The sequence below is a fragment of the Montipora foliosa genome, chromosome 3 (genome assembly GCF_036669935.1).
Source record: "Montipora foliosa isolate CH-2021 chromosome 3, ASM3666993v2, whole genome shotgun sequence".
NCBI classification, from domain to species: domain Eukaryota; kingdom Metazoa; phylum Cnidaria; class Anthozoa; order Scleractinia; family Acroporidae; genus Montipora; species Montipora foliosa.
In genome coordinates, this window is record NC_090871.1 from 35,855,893 (window position 1) to 35,868,392 (window position 12,500).

Sequence of the window (12,500 nt, forward strand, 5' to 3'; positions counted from 1 at the left end):
ACTGAGCCATTTGGCATAGGTTGGCATCAACATTGGGCATAACTGAGGGCTGAGGCTTGAGAGATATATAACATCTGCAAAGGTGGTGACCAAACAGTAACCACTATCACGTTTCTTGACCAGGAACGATGGGTTATGGCACTCTACAGTGACTTCAATATCCTCTGGTCATTTGAAGGCTCCCAGCTTCTCTAACTCGTAAAATTTGTTCAGAAGTTTCCTTGGCATATTTATGGAGGCTGCCCTTACATTGGGAGGAGGAGGGGGGGGGGGGGGGGGGGTTGGGGTTCAACTGGACCCCTATTCACCTGAGCTTCAAACCTTGAATGAAGGGATCAAAAACAATGTCAAATTTGGCTGTAAAAGATTGTCGGGGTGAAGGCTAGTAACACCCAGTGAAAGTGATCGGGTTGTGGACTGCTGATGGTTGATGGCTGGGTATTGAAGCTGCTCATTATTATTAGGGTTGAACACTGGGTTTACATGGCAAAGATGTTCATGGCACCAACGATGGATAAGTGAACTGGTTAAGTTTGGGATTTGTATTGTATCTGCAATGCTATAAACGATACGAGGAGGGGGCTACAGTTCTAATGTGGTTTTAATCCAGACGTGAGGAAAGTTGACACGTGGCTCCAATGCATGAAGTGAGTCTGGAGGTATACTTTGTGAACTGGTTAAGTTTGGGATTCGTATTCTCTCTGCAATGCTAGAAATGATACAAGGAGTAAGCTACAGTTCTAATGTGGTTGTAATCCACATGTGAGGAAAGTTGACACGTGGCTCCAATCCATGAAGTGAGTCTCGAGGTATACTTTGTGGACGTTCCGGCTCAACATAGTTGCGTGTATGATACGTCTCATTAGATCTGAGGCACTACAATCTGTTGTAACACTGATGGAAACTGTTCCCTCCTCCCCTTTCAATTTTGACGTTTCTGGGTTCCAGTGCAAGAACTAACCGGGAAATACAACTATAGAACGGCAAACACAACATTGAAGGGAGGGAGGAGGAGGGCTGCATTATCAATAGCTTGGATGCGAGTTACGTGCTGTTCAAGAAAGGTGTTACAACTATTTATGACCGAGGTTGTCTGAGTGTTGAATGATGCACTTTAGATAAGAAAATGCACTATTAGTAATGTGTTCTGTAAGGGTTGTTTTGTAGGGCTTTCACAATGGAAAGAAGTTCCAGCACGTTTCTTTACTGATAAAATTGCTATAAAGAGTTGATTTGTTGCTAAGAAGGAATAATATTTTGAAGAATTACGAGAGAAAAGCCAAGCTAAGTGAAAGACAAACAAGGTCTCAGGGTCCTACGAAGAAGGGACGGGACTTTCACCTGTAAAAGATTAATGGAGGAGGCTGGAATTGAAGAAAGTGAATTCAGCGGGGTACCTTTATTTGCAGACAAGGAAGAAAGGACTTGTGACCGAAGATGATCATAAAAAAAGAATGGCTTTTGCTAAAATCATGCAAAGAAACTTCAGCGTGGATGTTTGGAAAAAAGAAATTGCATTCTACTTCGACGGAACATCCATCGCATATAAGAGAAATGATCAAGCTATCGCACCTCATGGACGAGTATGGAGAAAAAAAAGCGAGGGCCTTGCTCAAGGATGCATTTCAAAGGGTCGGAAGGAGGGAACTGGGGGAAAGTCTTAAGGCTTATAGTCGCTATATCCTATGACAAGGGAGTGATTTGCTGTGAGCCTTGTGAACACATGACAGGTCGCTACTTCGCCACATTCATTGATGAACACTTTGATCGATTGTTTGAGTTGGCTGGAAAAGGTGTCAGTCGCCTCTGGATGCAGGATGGAGATCCTGCATTAGCAAAAGCATCAATTGAGCGTGTAAAGAGCACCGTGATCAAACTTCCACCACAAAGCGCAGACCTACATGTTATCAAAAACGTTTTTTGCTATTGTTAATAGGCACCTTTGAAAACAAGCAAGGGATCGCAAAATAAGACGTGAAACGTTTGAAGAGTTTAAAGCTCGATGCGTTTTTCACCCTGCCGGTAGTAACTGTAAATAGGTTGATAGACTCTATACCAAAAAGAATGACCAGTGTCATCAGAAAGAGGGGTGGCCATATCAAGTATTAGGTAATACTCATTCTAAAGCTCTATAGCCAACAACTGTAATGCTTTTTTGTGTGTACGTGTGTAAGTACACTGTTACACCGGTGGGAAATGTAAAAAAGGTTGTTGCTTTTGTCATTTCCCACGTTAAATAATGTTGCAACTACTGATGTCAACGATGTACATGTATCTGTACTTTTTACTCAACAATCAATTGTCTCTTTGTTGTACCTTCTAAAGCATAGCTCTTCAAAAGAAAGTTGATATTTACCGGTATTTTTTCTGAGATAATGGACTGGAATCCATTGACGTGTAGAAATTGCTTCTGTAAACAATCAACATCACCATTGTGATCACGGTACACCATGATCGTTTCTTGCAAAAGTACTTTAAATTGGTCTTTTCTGCCTGTTTTTGTACTTGAAAATAAGCACTAGAACACAACTTAACTATAGCGAGATTTTCGAGCAATTAGCAGTTTTTTGTCCTCAAAATTTCTATGGTGCACCATGGTGATCCATTGTCGGTAAATTAGTTACAGTCTACTGAAATTATTTAGCAATGAACGGATCACCATGGTGTACCGTTGCAAATAAGCCAAAGGAAGGCGCTGTTGTGATATCTATTATTTCTGATTACACATGGTAACTACTACAATACTTTAGTACGATTACGTCCTAGTTTTTACCCAACACAACGCTAAAGTGAAGGAAAAAGATGGTGATCTGTGGTCAGTACACACTCACATGTAACCATAATTTCATTGACAAGGAGCAGAGTGGACAAGGTGGAATTTGCAGTTGTTCTGCCTCGCTAATCTGTAAGCTGAATGCAAATACTCGCCAACGAACACGCATCATTTCAGTCTCTCTTTCATCCAGCACACCAGTGCGGACAAAGGAAATTTCCACCTTGACGGTACAGAAGATTGGTGTATCCCCTTTCAAGGAAAAATCACATCTGTAATGGGTCTTGGGTGCTGGCAGGTGAACCTCATGGCCTTCCAATAGCAATAGCAAATCATGCCATGGGATGACGTTAGCGGACCATCTGAAATCATTTAGAAATAAAACTTCCGCCTCTTCTGCACCTACCTATGCGAAAGTTCTACTTGCCAGGTTGCAAAATGTGTTGTAAATGCTTGTAAGAAGATTTAAAAGAAACGTTTTTCCACAATTAGACGGGACTTTTAAATACAAGTTGCGGTATCATCTCTCAAATTATCAGATAGATGATAGATAGATAGTTTATTCACCTTAAAAACTTGCAGCCAAAAGCTGAATTGCGGTAAGGCTTACAAATACAAATTTTACAACTGCGCTTAACTACAAACTAATTATAGGACTTATACTACATAAAAATTGTTAAAGAATCACACATTAAAAGCATGCGTCAAATTCCTATATACAATAAGAAACAAATTTATATCTAGTTCTCAGCTACTATGAACAAAACTTAAAAGAAAACTATTCTTGCATCTTTCAGTTTTACATTTCGGACGAATAAATGTTCTTTTTTCTCTCAGATAGTAGCTTGGTTGGTATCTACTTGGAAGTAGTTTGTGAAGACTGTGAGATTGATTTGCACATATTTCATCGAACAACTTTGCTGCAATTGACTCTCTTCTATCATACAGTGTTGGAAGTCCAGACAGCTCTAGAGCCTTAGCATACGATAGTTCGGGGTAAATAATCTTCATAGCGCGTTTTTGAAGTCTTTCTAGGTCTTCGCTTAGATAACTTGGTAGAGCGCGATGAAAAACTGGGCTGCCGTACTCCAGAATAGAGCGAATGCATGTAATGTAAAATAGAAGAAGCTCTCTTGTGGCTACATGCGATTTCTTAAGCTGTCTAAGAAAATATAATCTTGTTGAAACTTTCCTAACTAGTTCTGACACATGGACATTCCATTTTAAATCACTGCTTATATTGAGTCCTAATAATTTCACACTGTTCACAGTCTCTAGGGTCTGACGGTTCACCCAAATAGGGTCAAACTCTGGTTCGTTTTTTGCAAAGCTAATCCTATCACTGACTAATGTTGACTTTATTTAATTCCTATTGCAAACACACAGATAACAAAAGTATTAACACGCAAAAACCAGTCTTTCACCAAGTAATTCTGTGCATCTTTTAAGTTTCCTCCAAGACCATTAATACTATAGCCCAATGTGTATTTGACGACAAGTATGTGCCGGCTTAACATATCTGACAACCCTACAACAATAATTTCACAATACACTTTCCTCGGTTGTCACATCACGTCGCACACATGAAAACACTAAATAGTGACAAATACAATCTCGGACACAAATGTTGTAACACTGACGGAAATTTTTCCCTCCTCCTCTTTCAATGTTGATGTTTATGGGTCCCAGTGCAAAAACTAATCGGGAAATGCAATATCATTAAAAATGGCAAACGCAACATTGAAGGGAGGGATGAGGAGGGCTGCGTTATCAATAGCTTGGATGCGAGTTATGTGCTGTTCAAGAGAGGTGTTGCAACTATTTTTGACCGAGGTTGTAGTTAAATAGTTTATGGAGTGGTCCAGCAATAACAGTATGTCCTGCAATCCGAATAAATGCAAAGAAATTGTTTTTAAGAAAGGTTGTATACAGGTATTCTCTCTTGTGTCAGGTTTTTTAGCAAACAAGTGCGCTCTCCTTTGTCGGTGTTACTTTCCAGGCAGATGCCCGATTTACTTCACATGTACGGAATAAGCTAATTGAAGCTAACAAATGTCTTTTTATACTGTGATCGTTAAGGAAGTAGGGTTATACTCAGTCAGAATTAGACTATCTGTTTCAAAGTCTAGTTATCCCTAATTTGACATTTGGTCTATCGGTCTATGGTGCTGTTAATGCAGAGCTTACAACTGTACAGTGTTTCCTGGACCAGTGTTATAAGCGGAGGTACATATCTAAGGCGGTTAAAATCTATGATCTATTAGAAAAACAAGATAGGAAAATACTTGACAAGGTAAAACATCAAGAGAAACATTCTCTGAGAAACAATATGCCTAAACTGAAGGTCACAGAGTACAATCTAGGACACAAATCTAGTCACTGGCCAAAATTAAACACGGATTGAGTGAAGAACTACTATTTAAATTGCCAAATTTTGAAATATGATGTAGGTTTGTTACTGGTATTTTGTAAATATATTTAAAAATAGTTAGCTCTGTAATTATTATGTACATGTAACTTAGTTTTAAAGTTGGAGTTTTGTGACATAAGATATGTAGTTTTTATCTTATGAATTAATGAATACTACTACTGCTAAGACTGCTACTACATGTCCAAAATCTAATGGCAGATGTTTGACCTCACCATAGATTATCTCAAGCATACAAGTATTTGTTGACTTGGATAGTAATTGTCAATAGCAAGCAATAGCAATAGCAATAGCAATAGCAATAGTATTGTCAATAGCAAAACATGTTCTCCTTTAACCCATTGACTTCTGGGGGTTTCCCATTGACGAGTAAAATCGTCTGGCATTAGACAGAGTAAAATACTACAACGTAAGTGTCGCCGGTTCAAGCTGGTTTGGGCATCAATTGGTTAAGGGGACATTTTTCAGTGAGTGATTAAGATATTTTATCAAACATTTTGTGGCTTTTAGGAATATTTGGCTCTTGTATTAGGATTTGAAATAATTTCAACCTTAATTCCTTTAGATGATCAAAGACTGTATGAAAAAAGTGGTGACTGTAAATCTCCATCAAACAGTCAAGGTGAGCTCTCATGAAACAAAAATTAACTCAAGGACTCAGTGTGAGAACTCATTCTAAGAAATACAAAGGTTAATCTTTGTTCACTTTTGATGACTTACTGAAAGATTGACATTTGTTTTGAATTGACCGATCTTAGGACCTAAAGCCTCTGGAAGGGTGGTGTTCTGAGTCATTTAGCTCACTATGTTACATATGGGATCCCCATTCCTAAGGCAATAATATCTCTTCCCACTAATATAACAATAATTACTAAATAAACCCCTTGGGGTGGCTGATATGCCGGCTGATAGTGCCCTTGACTGAGAGATGAAATGAAATGAATATTTGGTGGAGAAGCAAAGTTTTGAGGGCAAACATGAAATTTTGAGGACAATCCCTCAGCCAAGGACATTATCAGCCAACATACAGCAAGCCAGAAAGGGGTTTATTTATTTTATAACCCTCCCATTAATTTTCATATCAGGCAAAAAAACTTGCTTGTAAAAATCCAGTGTTGATCTGATGGTGATGATTTGTATTTTTTCGGTGCACTGTTCAAAATGCATCTAGAAAGGAAGCATGCCAGTCTCAGGGAAAAATCAAATCACTTTAATTGCCACTGCGAATCAAAAACTCTAAAAGAAGCTGCTTTTTAGGTTAACCCAGAAGAGATAGAATGTGCAAAGTCTGGATGACAATATTTTCAAGTGCAGCAGGAATTTTTCTCTCCCGCAAATGGATGGTTTATTTTACACTTAACAGATGCAGCGTTAAATTCTCTACTCTATAAAATTACTCAGTTTAGGTTTGCCTGGGATTTAATCTCTAAGGTCAGCTCATAACTTTCTTCACCTTCAAAGACGTTGACAGCATATTTGATGATATCAGAGCTCAGGTTCGCAAAGCCCGCCAGCGGAGCACCATGGGTAAGATTTTTTGGGAAAACTCTCCATGCGAGAAATGAACGTCCATGAGCCATCTGCCCATACAGACTGTCAGGGTGTAATCGTGGTTGCGGGGAAATTAGCAAGTAAACAGAGACGAGACAATTGTAACACAACTTTGTATTTAAGACCTAAATCCGTTGATGAGAATAATCTGTCCGATGTCACAACACTATAACAAGAACGAGAAGAAAACCGAACCTCGCTCTCTCCAGTCGACTTTCATTTTTCACGTCACGCTTCAAGTCCCATGCTTCCACTACAGGGGTGGAGGTGGGGAGGCAGGAGAGCTTCTGGGGATGGAAGTGTTTGTGCAATTTTCCTTGGCGGGAAATCATGTGACAGCGTTGCATTTGGCAACCCATACTTTTCTGGCAGGAAATCACTTTGGTGACTAGCAACAAGATAACGAGCAGGAAAGTCTAAGAAAGCCTTGAGAGAAGCCTAGGAAGGAGAAGAAGAGAAAATTTCATTGAAAAGCACCATAAAGCTGAGAGAAATAGATCGAGAGTAAGCGAATTTACTATGCTCTAGGTTGACTTTTAAATTAGTGATATTTTTGCTGTTGTTCTAAACTGAACTGAGAGGGAGTAAAGATTGATATTCAAGCGGAAAATGTTGTGAAAGAGATTACTGTGCATGTATAGAATTTCAGTTTTAGTCGTTGATTAAAATTGTTAGGTACTGTTTGCCTAGGCTTGTTTATTTACTGCTGTCAGCTCAGAGATGTTTGATCACTGTAAACTGTATACAGTAATAATGACAGTTAACTTTTGTACTATATGCAGAAGCATAATTATTTCCATGTACAGGAGCTCGGCTTTTGGCTTGGCTAAATCCATATATTATTGTTATTTTGACTTACTTGTACTTTCTGGAATAGCAGTGCACCATTTGACGTAAATTAGCCAATATTTCCCGAAAATTAATGGATGGGTTATAATTAACAATTAGACCTGTAGCCCTTGCGCCCTCGAGGGCGAAGGGTCTAATTGTTTTAGTATCACCTAACTAGGCGGACAGAAAAGGACAATAGTAAAGTTAGCAAATGCAAGTTAAAGAAATCTTTACTTGGGAATAAAAGGAAAGAAAGTGCTTTTCGCTTTTCTAATAATAGTCCTCTAGTAGCTTAGCCATTCAAAATGCAGGATTTGCATTAGTCCACTAGGTGGGTGATACTAATGATAGTTATTACATGAACAGTATCTCATTGGAACAACACCGGGATTCATGCATCAAACGTTTTGCCAACATCCTACCCTCACTTTAATTTGCCAGACCATACTCCTCCCCTTTCTCCTTATCAAACTTGGACTGAGTCCGATCTCCTATTTACTCTTCTTAATTTTGATTTAGGTTGATGATGAATTAGAAATTAAGGCCTATTATGCTGGTCACGTGCTTGGAGCTGCCATGTTTTACATGAGGGTTGGATTTGAGTCTCTAGTGTACACTGTGAGTGATGAAAATGTTGACAATAGTATTTGTTCTCTTCATGTTTCAGCTGGAAAAACCCTAGTAAGTAGTAATGTAAGACACTATAAGGCCAGTCTTCATCAGGGTGAATGACTGCAGGGTTCTCCCTAGTTTTCAGCACAACTGGTAAGGGACCTTTTCAAACCGATAGAGCATTTGGCTAATGTTGGATGTTCTGCAAAGGATAAGCGACTTCTTAGCTTTTGCAGGCGGTAATAATTGCTTTTACAAGCGGTAAATTTTACCAGTTACTGCCTGATAAGGAGAACCCTGATGACTGTTACACGTATATCATAATGCATAATGTTGTATTGCGCTCGCTTTTCAGTTGCGTAAAATTTGTAATTTGTGGTGCGATATACGTGTAACGATCATTCACCCTGATGAAGGCCAATGAACTCAGCCGAAATATAGGTGAACAGGAAGAATAAATGACGTGATAAATAGTCCGTGAGCCAGTAGGGCTGGTTGGTATCATGGGTGAATGAGGTTTATGGTGGTTTTCAAGCAGACTAGACCATAAACTGTGGTGAAAAGCATGATAGCAATGATTCTATGGTAGCTAGTGGATAATAGTGCTCTTTAAAGCATGGCTTAGGCAAGGGAACGAGGCTGAAGCTTGTTTTGTGTTTTAGTAGCTTCAGTTGTCCACCAAAATGAACACAACCATTGGTTCACACAAACATTTTATAATTACAAATGGTTCATTTCATTGGTCACGTGATTAGAGCAGGACTCAGGCATGGAAACTAGACCGTACTTGGTTTGACATGGGTGTGTTCACCATCAAAATCTGCAAAAAAAAATACTCAAAAGTATCATTGCTTTACAAATGTCATTTTTATTTTTGTGTCGTGTATCCTGTCGTTTACATCATTGGACACGTGATCAGGGCCTTTAAATTAACACTGTTACATGACAGACAATTGTAAGACTGTACTATGAGTCACTCCAATTCATTTAAATTCAACCTGCTCTTTTTAATGTTCTGTTGCTCTTCCTGATGTTCTTTAACGTGGGTATAGCTAAGAGCAACATTAAAGTAAATGAGTCACGTGACCTAACTTCTATATTTACCAGTTGGCATAGAAAGCATACATAGAAAGCATTTGTGAGACTTGATGGAAACTTGTTAAGCGTTCATTTTAATATTCCTCATCACTGTCCAGTCCATTGTCATCATCAGCACTCTCGATCTCTTGAACAGAATCTTGGTTCTCACATTCGGCAAGCCTGCACATATCAGTGTATCTTAGGCCATGTGTGACACACATTTAGGGCGACACACTTTTTAGTCAATTTTTTTCTAGTCAATTCAGGAGGTACGTCCCACTCTTTTCCCAGCTCTGTTAACGCTTCTCGGCTCCTTGTGTTCTTCTTTAATATCTTCGATGCTTGTGCCTTTCCCTTTCCTGCATATGCGCTCACAGTATCACACCCAGTGAATGCATGCATCCCGAGAACACCTCTGCACACTTCTGGACCAAGTGAAGCAGCAACTTTTGTAATGTCGATAACCTTTGTCCGTGTACGAGTTCCAGATTTCATGAACAGGGAAGCTCCTATCTCATTGCTAAATGCCAAGGACGTGATAAATACATCAGTGTCCCCTGAACTGACAAGAACAGAGTTGAAGCCCTCATTAGCTGTATGGGAAGCATGGAGCAGTAGGCATCCATCTGCCTTTTCCTGTTGAGACTTAAGTGTTGGAACCTCCTCACTACCTTCCACGGTAATTCTGTAGCATGTATCACCAGCATTGGCATAGAACAGTTTCTCCTCCAACTTCTGTCTGCATGCCTCCTTTCTCCACTCATTGACGATGAAGGTGATAAGACTCGTCTTAGTGCTCAGTCTTGTCAGGAAATTCCTCCACCGCCTAACTATCTGTGTGCTAGTGATGTTAACAAGGTGGTGTCCTGATTCTTCACCTCGCAGTTGCCTCTCACTGTTCTTGATGGATAGTTCCTTGTAGGTGTCAAATATGACGTCTATTCTGTTACACCGCACCCCTTCTTTCATTGCCTTGGACAGGACACTCATAGCAACATCAACAAGGGTCAGATGATCTCCTTTTATCCTTTGCACCAGAGACATGCCATCAATAACTGCGGCAGAATTTACAGGGACTTCCTCAGAGACCTGTACACTTTTCTGTAACAGTGATGCCAAGGAGGCTTTGTTGGTCTTTCTCAGAAGGCCATCTGGAGTTGACAAGGCCCACGGAAGTGGTCCAAGAGGGTGTAAAAGGATGGTATCCATCTGCAAGCTTCGTTCTTGTGCAATAACTATGATTCTTCGAAACAAGGACCTGTCTGCTTTCAAAATAATCGATCGGTTGTTTGTTTGCAGCTGTTTCTTCTTGTTCATGTCGCTGAATGTCTTGAGTTTGTTGGTCTTCAGAGGGTCATGGAATTTTCTGATTTGAAGAGTATTCTCCATCCTCTCCTCTTTAAACTTTGCGTAACATCTTTCACCAACTAAATGTGCTGTCTTCAGGTCTGTAGCAATCTCTCCTGGGGCTTTCTTTGCAGTTGAAATGCTGATCAGGTCTTGGCTCTCAGAAAATGGATTAACCCAGCCTTGGATGAGGTCAACTATTGATGAAACTGTCTGCTCATCTTTCTTTATTCTTGATGACTGAAGCTCTGTATGCGGCGTTTCCGTGTTGGATCCTTGTACCATGTTTCTTAGCTGCCCAAGAAATGCACTTCGGTATTCTGTGGTGAGGTAGTAGTGCTGAACAGTTGCATGTCTTAAGCTAAAGCGTGTGGTTCCACCAGGATTCTGGGTATCTTTGTTCACTGTGACCTCAGTTGTTTCGTCAACTGGAATCCGCCCAAAGGGATTGCTGCTGGCTAACTGAACGGAAAAACTACCTTCCTTGAACGCCCTCTGTACTTCAGGATTTTTGTCACCGAGATTAGTCATCTGAACAAAGTAAGGAGTCAGGTATCGTGAATAGTTCGCCTTATCGTAGGCGAAACACCAAGGAATCATCATTTGTATGGAATGGACATGTAAATCCCAGACACCTTCACGAGATGCCCGCAACAGGCCAATAACTATCCCCTCCACCATATCCATGTATGACATCCAGAATGCTCAAAGTTCACCGTTATTTTGATGAAGATGATTCAGGAACTCTCTCCACATAGTCATCACTTGAGGCAGGACTGGGCATTGAAGCAGCTGGTCTAAGCTCTCTTCCTTCAAATTATTAGCCAGTGTATCCACCTGCTCAAGAAAAGACGCCACTGTGATGCAATGATTGGGATCGCTGCTCTGAAGCCTTTTCACGAACTCTGCCCATGCTAACCTCATGAGTGCTTCATACAGATACTTGTGTGCCCGCACACCACAGTTGTAATGCTTTCCATCAATGGCACCACTTATGGAGCCCTCAGCAACTATCTGTGATTCAGTCAAGATGTCCTTCAAACCACTATCTCCAAATTGTTTCCCCAGGATAGCCAATGCAAGGCAAATCATGTGAAATGTTCCAATTTGCAAAACAATTCTCGAAAACTGATCTTGCTTCCATCCAATTTCCGCTGCTTTTGTGTAAAGTGCTTGATCCATGACAACGACAATTGATGATAGATCAAGTTTCTTCCTGATTTCCTCTGACTGGTTAAGGATCTCAAACACCGTTGTTAATTCTGTTGCTGGAGCGTTTTTTGTCAGGAGATACTCTACGACATCTGGTGTTACTTGAACTTGATCCCTTGCTTGAATGTTAAATCGGGTCCAACTAGGCACCTTTTGGTCTTCTGAATTGAGTTGTCTAGCAAGGGATCCGTAGCATGTTTTTCTGCTCTGCATTTTTTGCAGCTTTGTTGGCTTCACCAGCATAGCCTTCCTTGGGTTTGAGATGATGTGGGCCCACACGAGAGCCAGCAACATAAATGTCAAGTTGGGGTTGATGTTCTGTTCTCAAAGTCCTCTGTTTCCTTTTGTCAATGCGTGGTCGGTCGTTGGGCGGTGGGTCAGGGCCGAAGACTCTAGGCTGTACAGCAATTCCGTTGACACGGTGGGATGTTCCTTTCCCTGACAAGTCTCTTCAATTCTATGTAAGTTGTCCCAGGCGAGGTTTGTGAAGACATGAGGCTTAATGGAGGCGGGAAGTGACACTTTTTCATCCAGACCTGATGCCAACTTTTGTAGACACAAAGCGGTGTCATTTTCCTCAAGCTGAGTATATGACATCCCATGGCCAGACTTGTTATGTATCCTGATCATCTCTGTGTTTCCAGTTAATGTTTTGATAGCATAAGG

General features: G+C 40.4%; 1 protein-coding gene and 1 pseudogene across 4 annotated transcripts in view; one reads left to right on the forward strand and one right to left on the reverse strand.

The window, feature by feature from the left end:
- Window positions 1–12,500, forward strand: part of LOC137997359 (integrator complex subunit 11-like) — a 157,809-nt gene that overhangs the window by 72,495 nt on the left and 72,814 nt on the right. For all 4 annotated transcript variants that reach the window (XM_068843305.1, XM_068843304.1, XM_068843306.1 and 1 more), the window contains exons 6-7: window positions 5,767–5,823; window positions 8,103–8,201. In XM_068843305.1, the coding sequence (XP_068699406.1) occupies window positions 5,767–5,823; window positions 8,103–8,201 (156 nt within the window). The remainder of the gene's footprint in view (window positions 1–5,766; window positions 5,824–8,102; window positions 8,202–12,500) is intronic.
- Window positions 9,430–12,500, reverse strand: part of LOC137994780 (uncharacterized) — a 3,228-nt pseudogene continuing 157 nt past the window's right edge.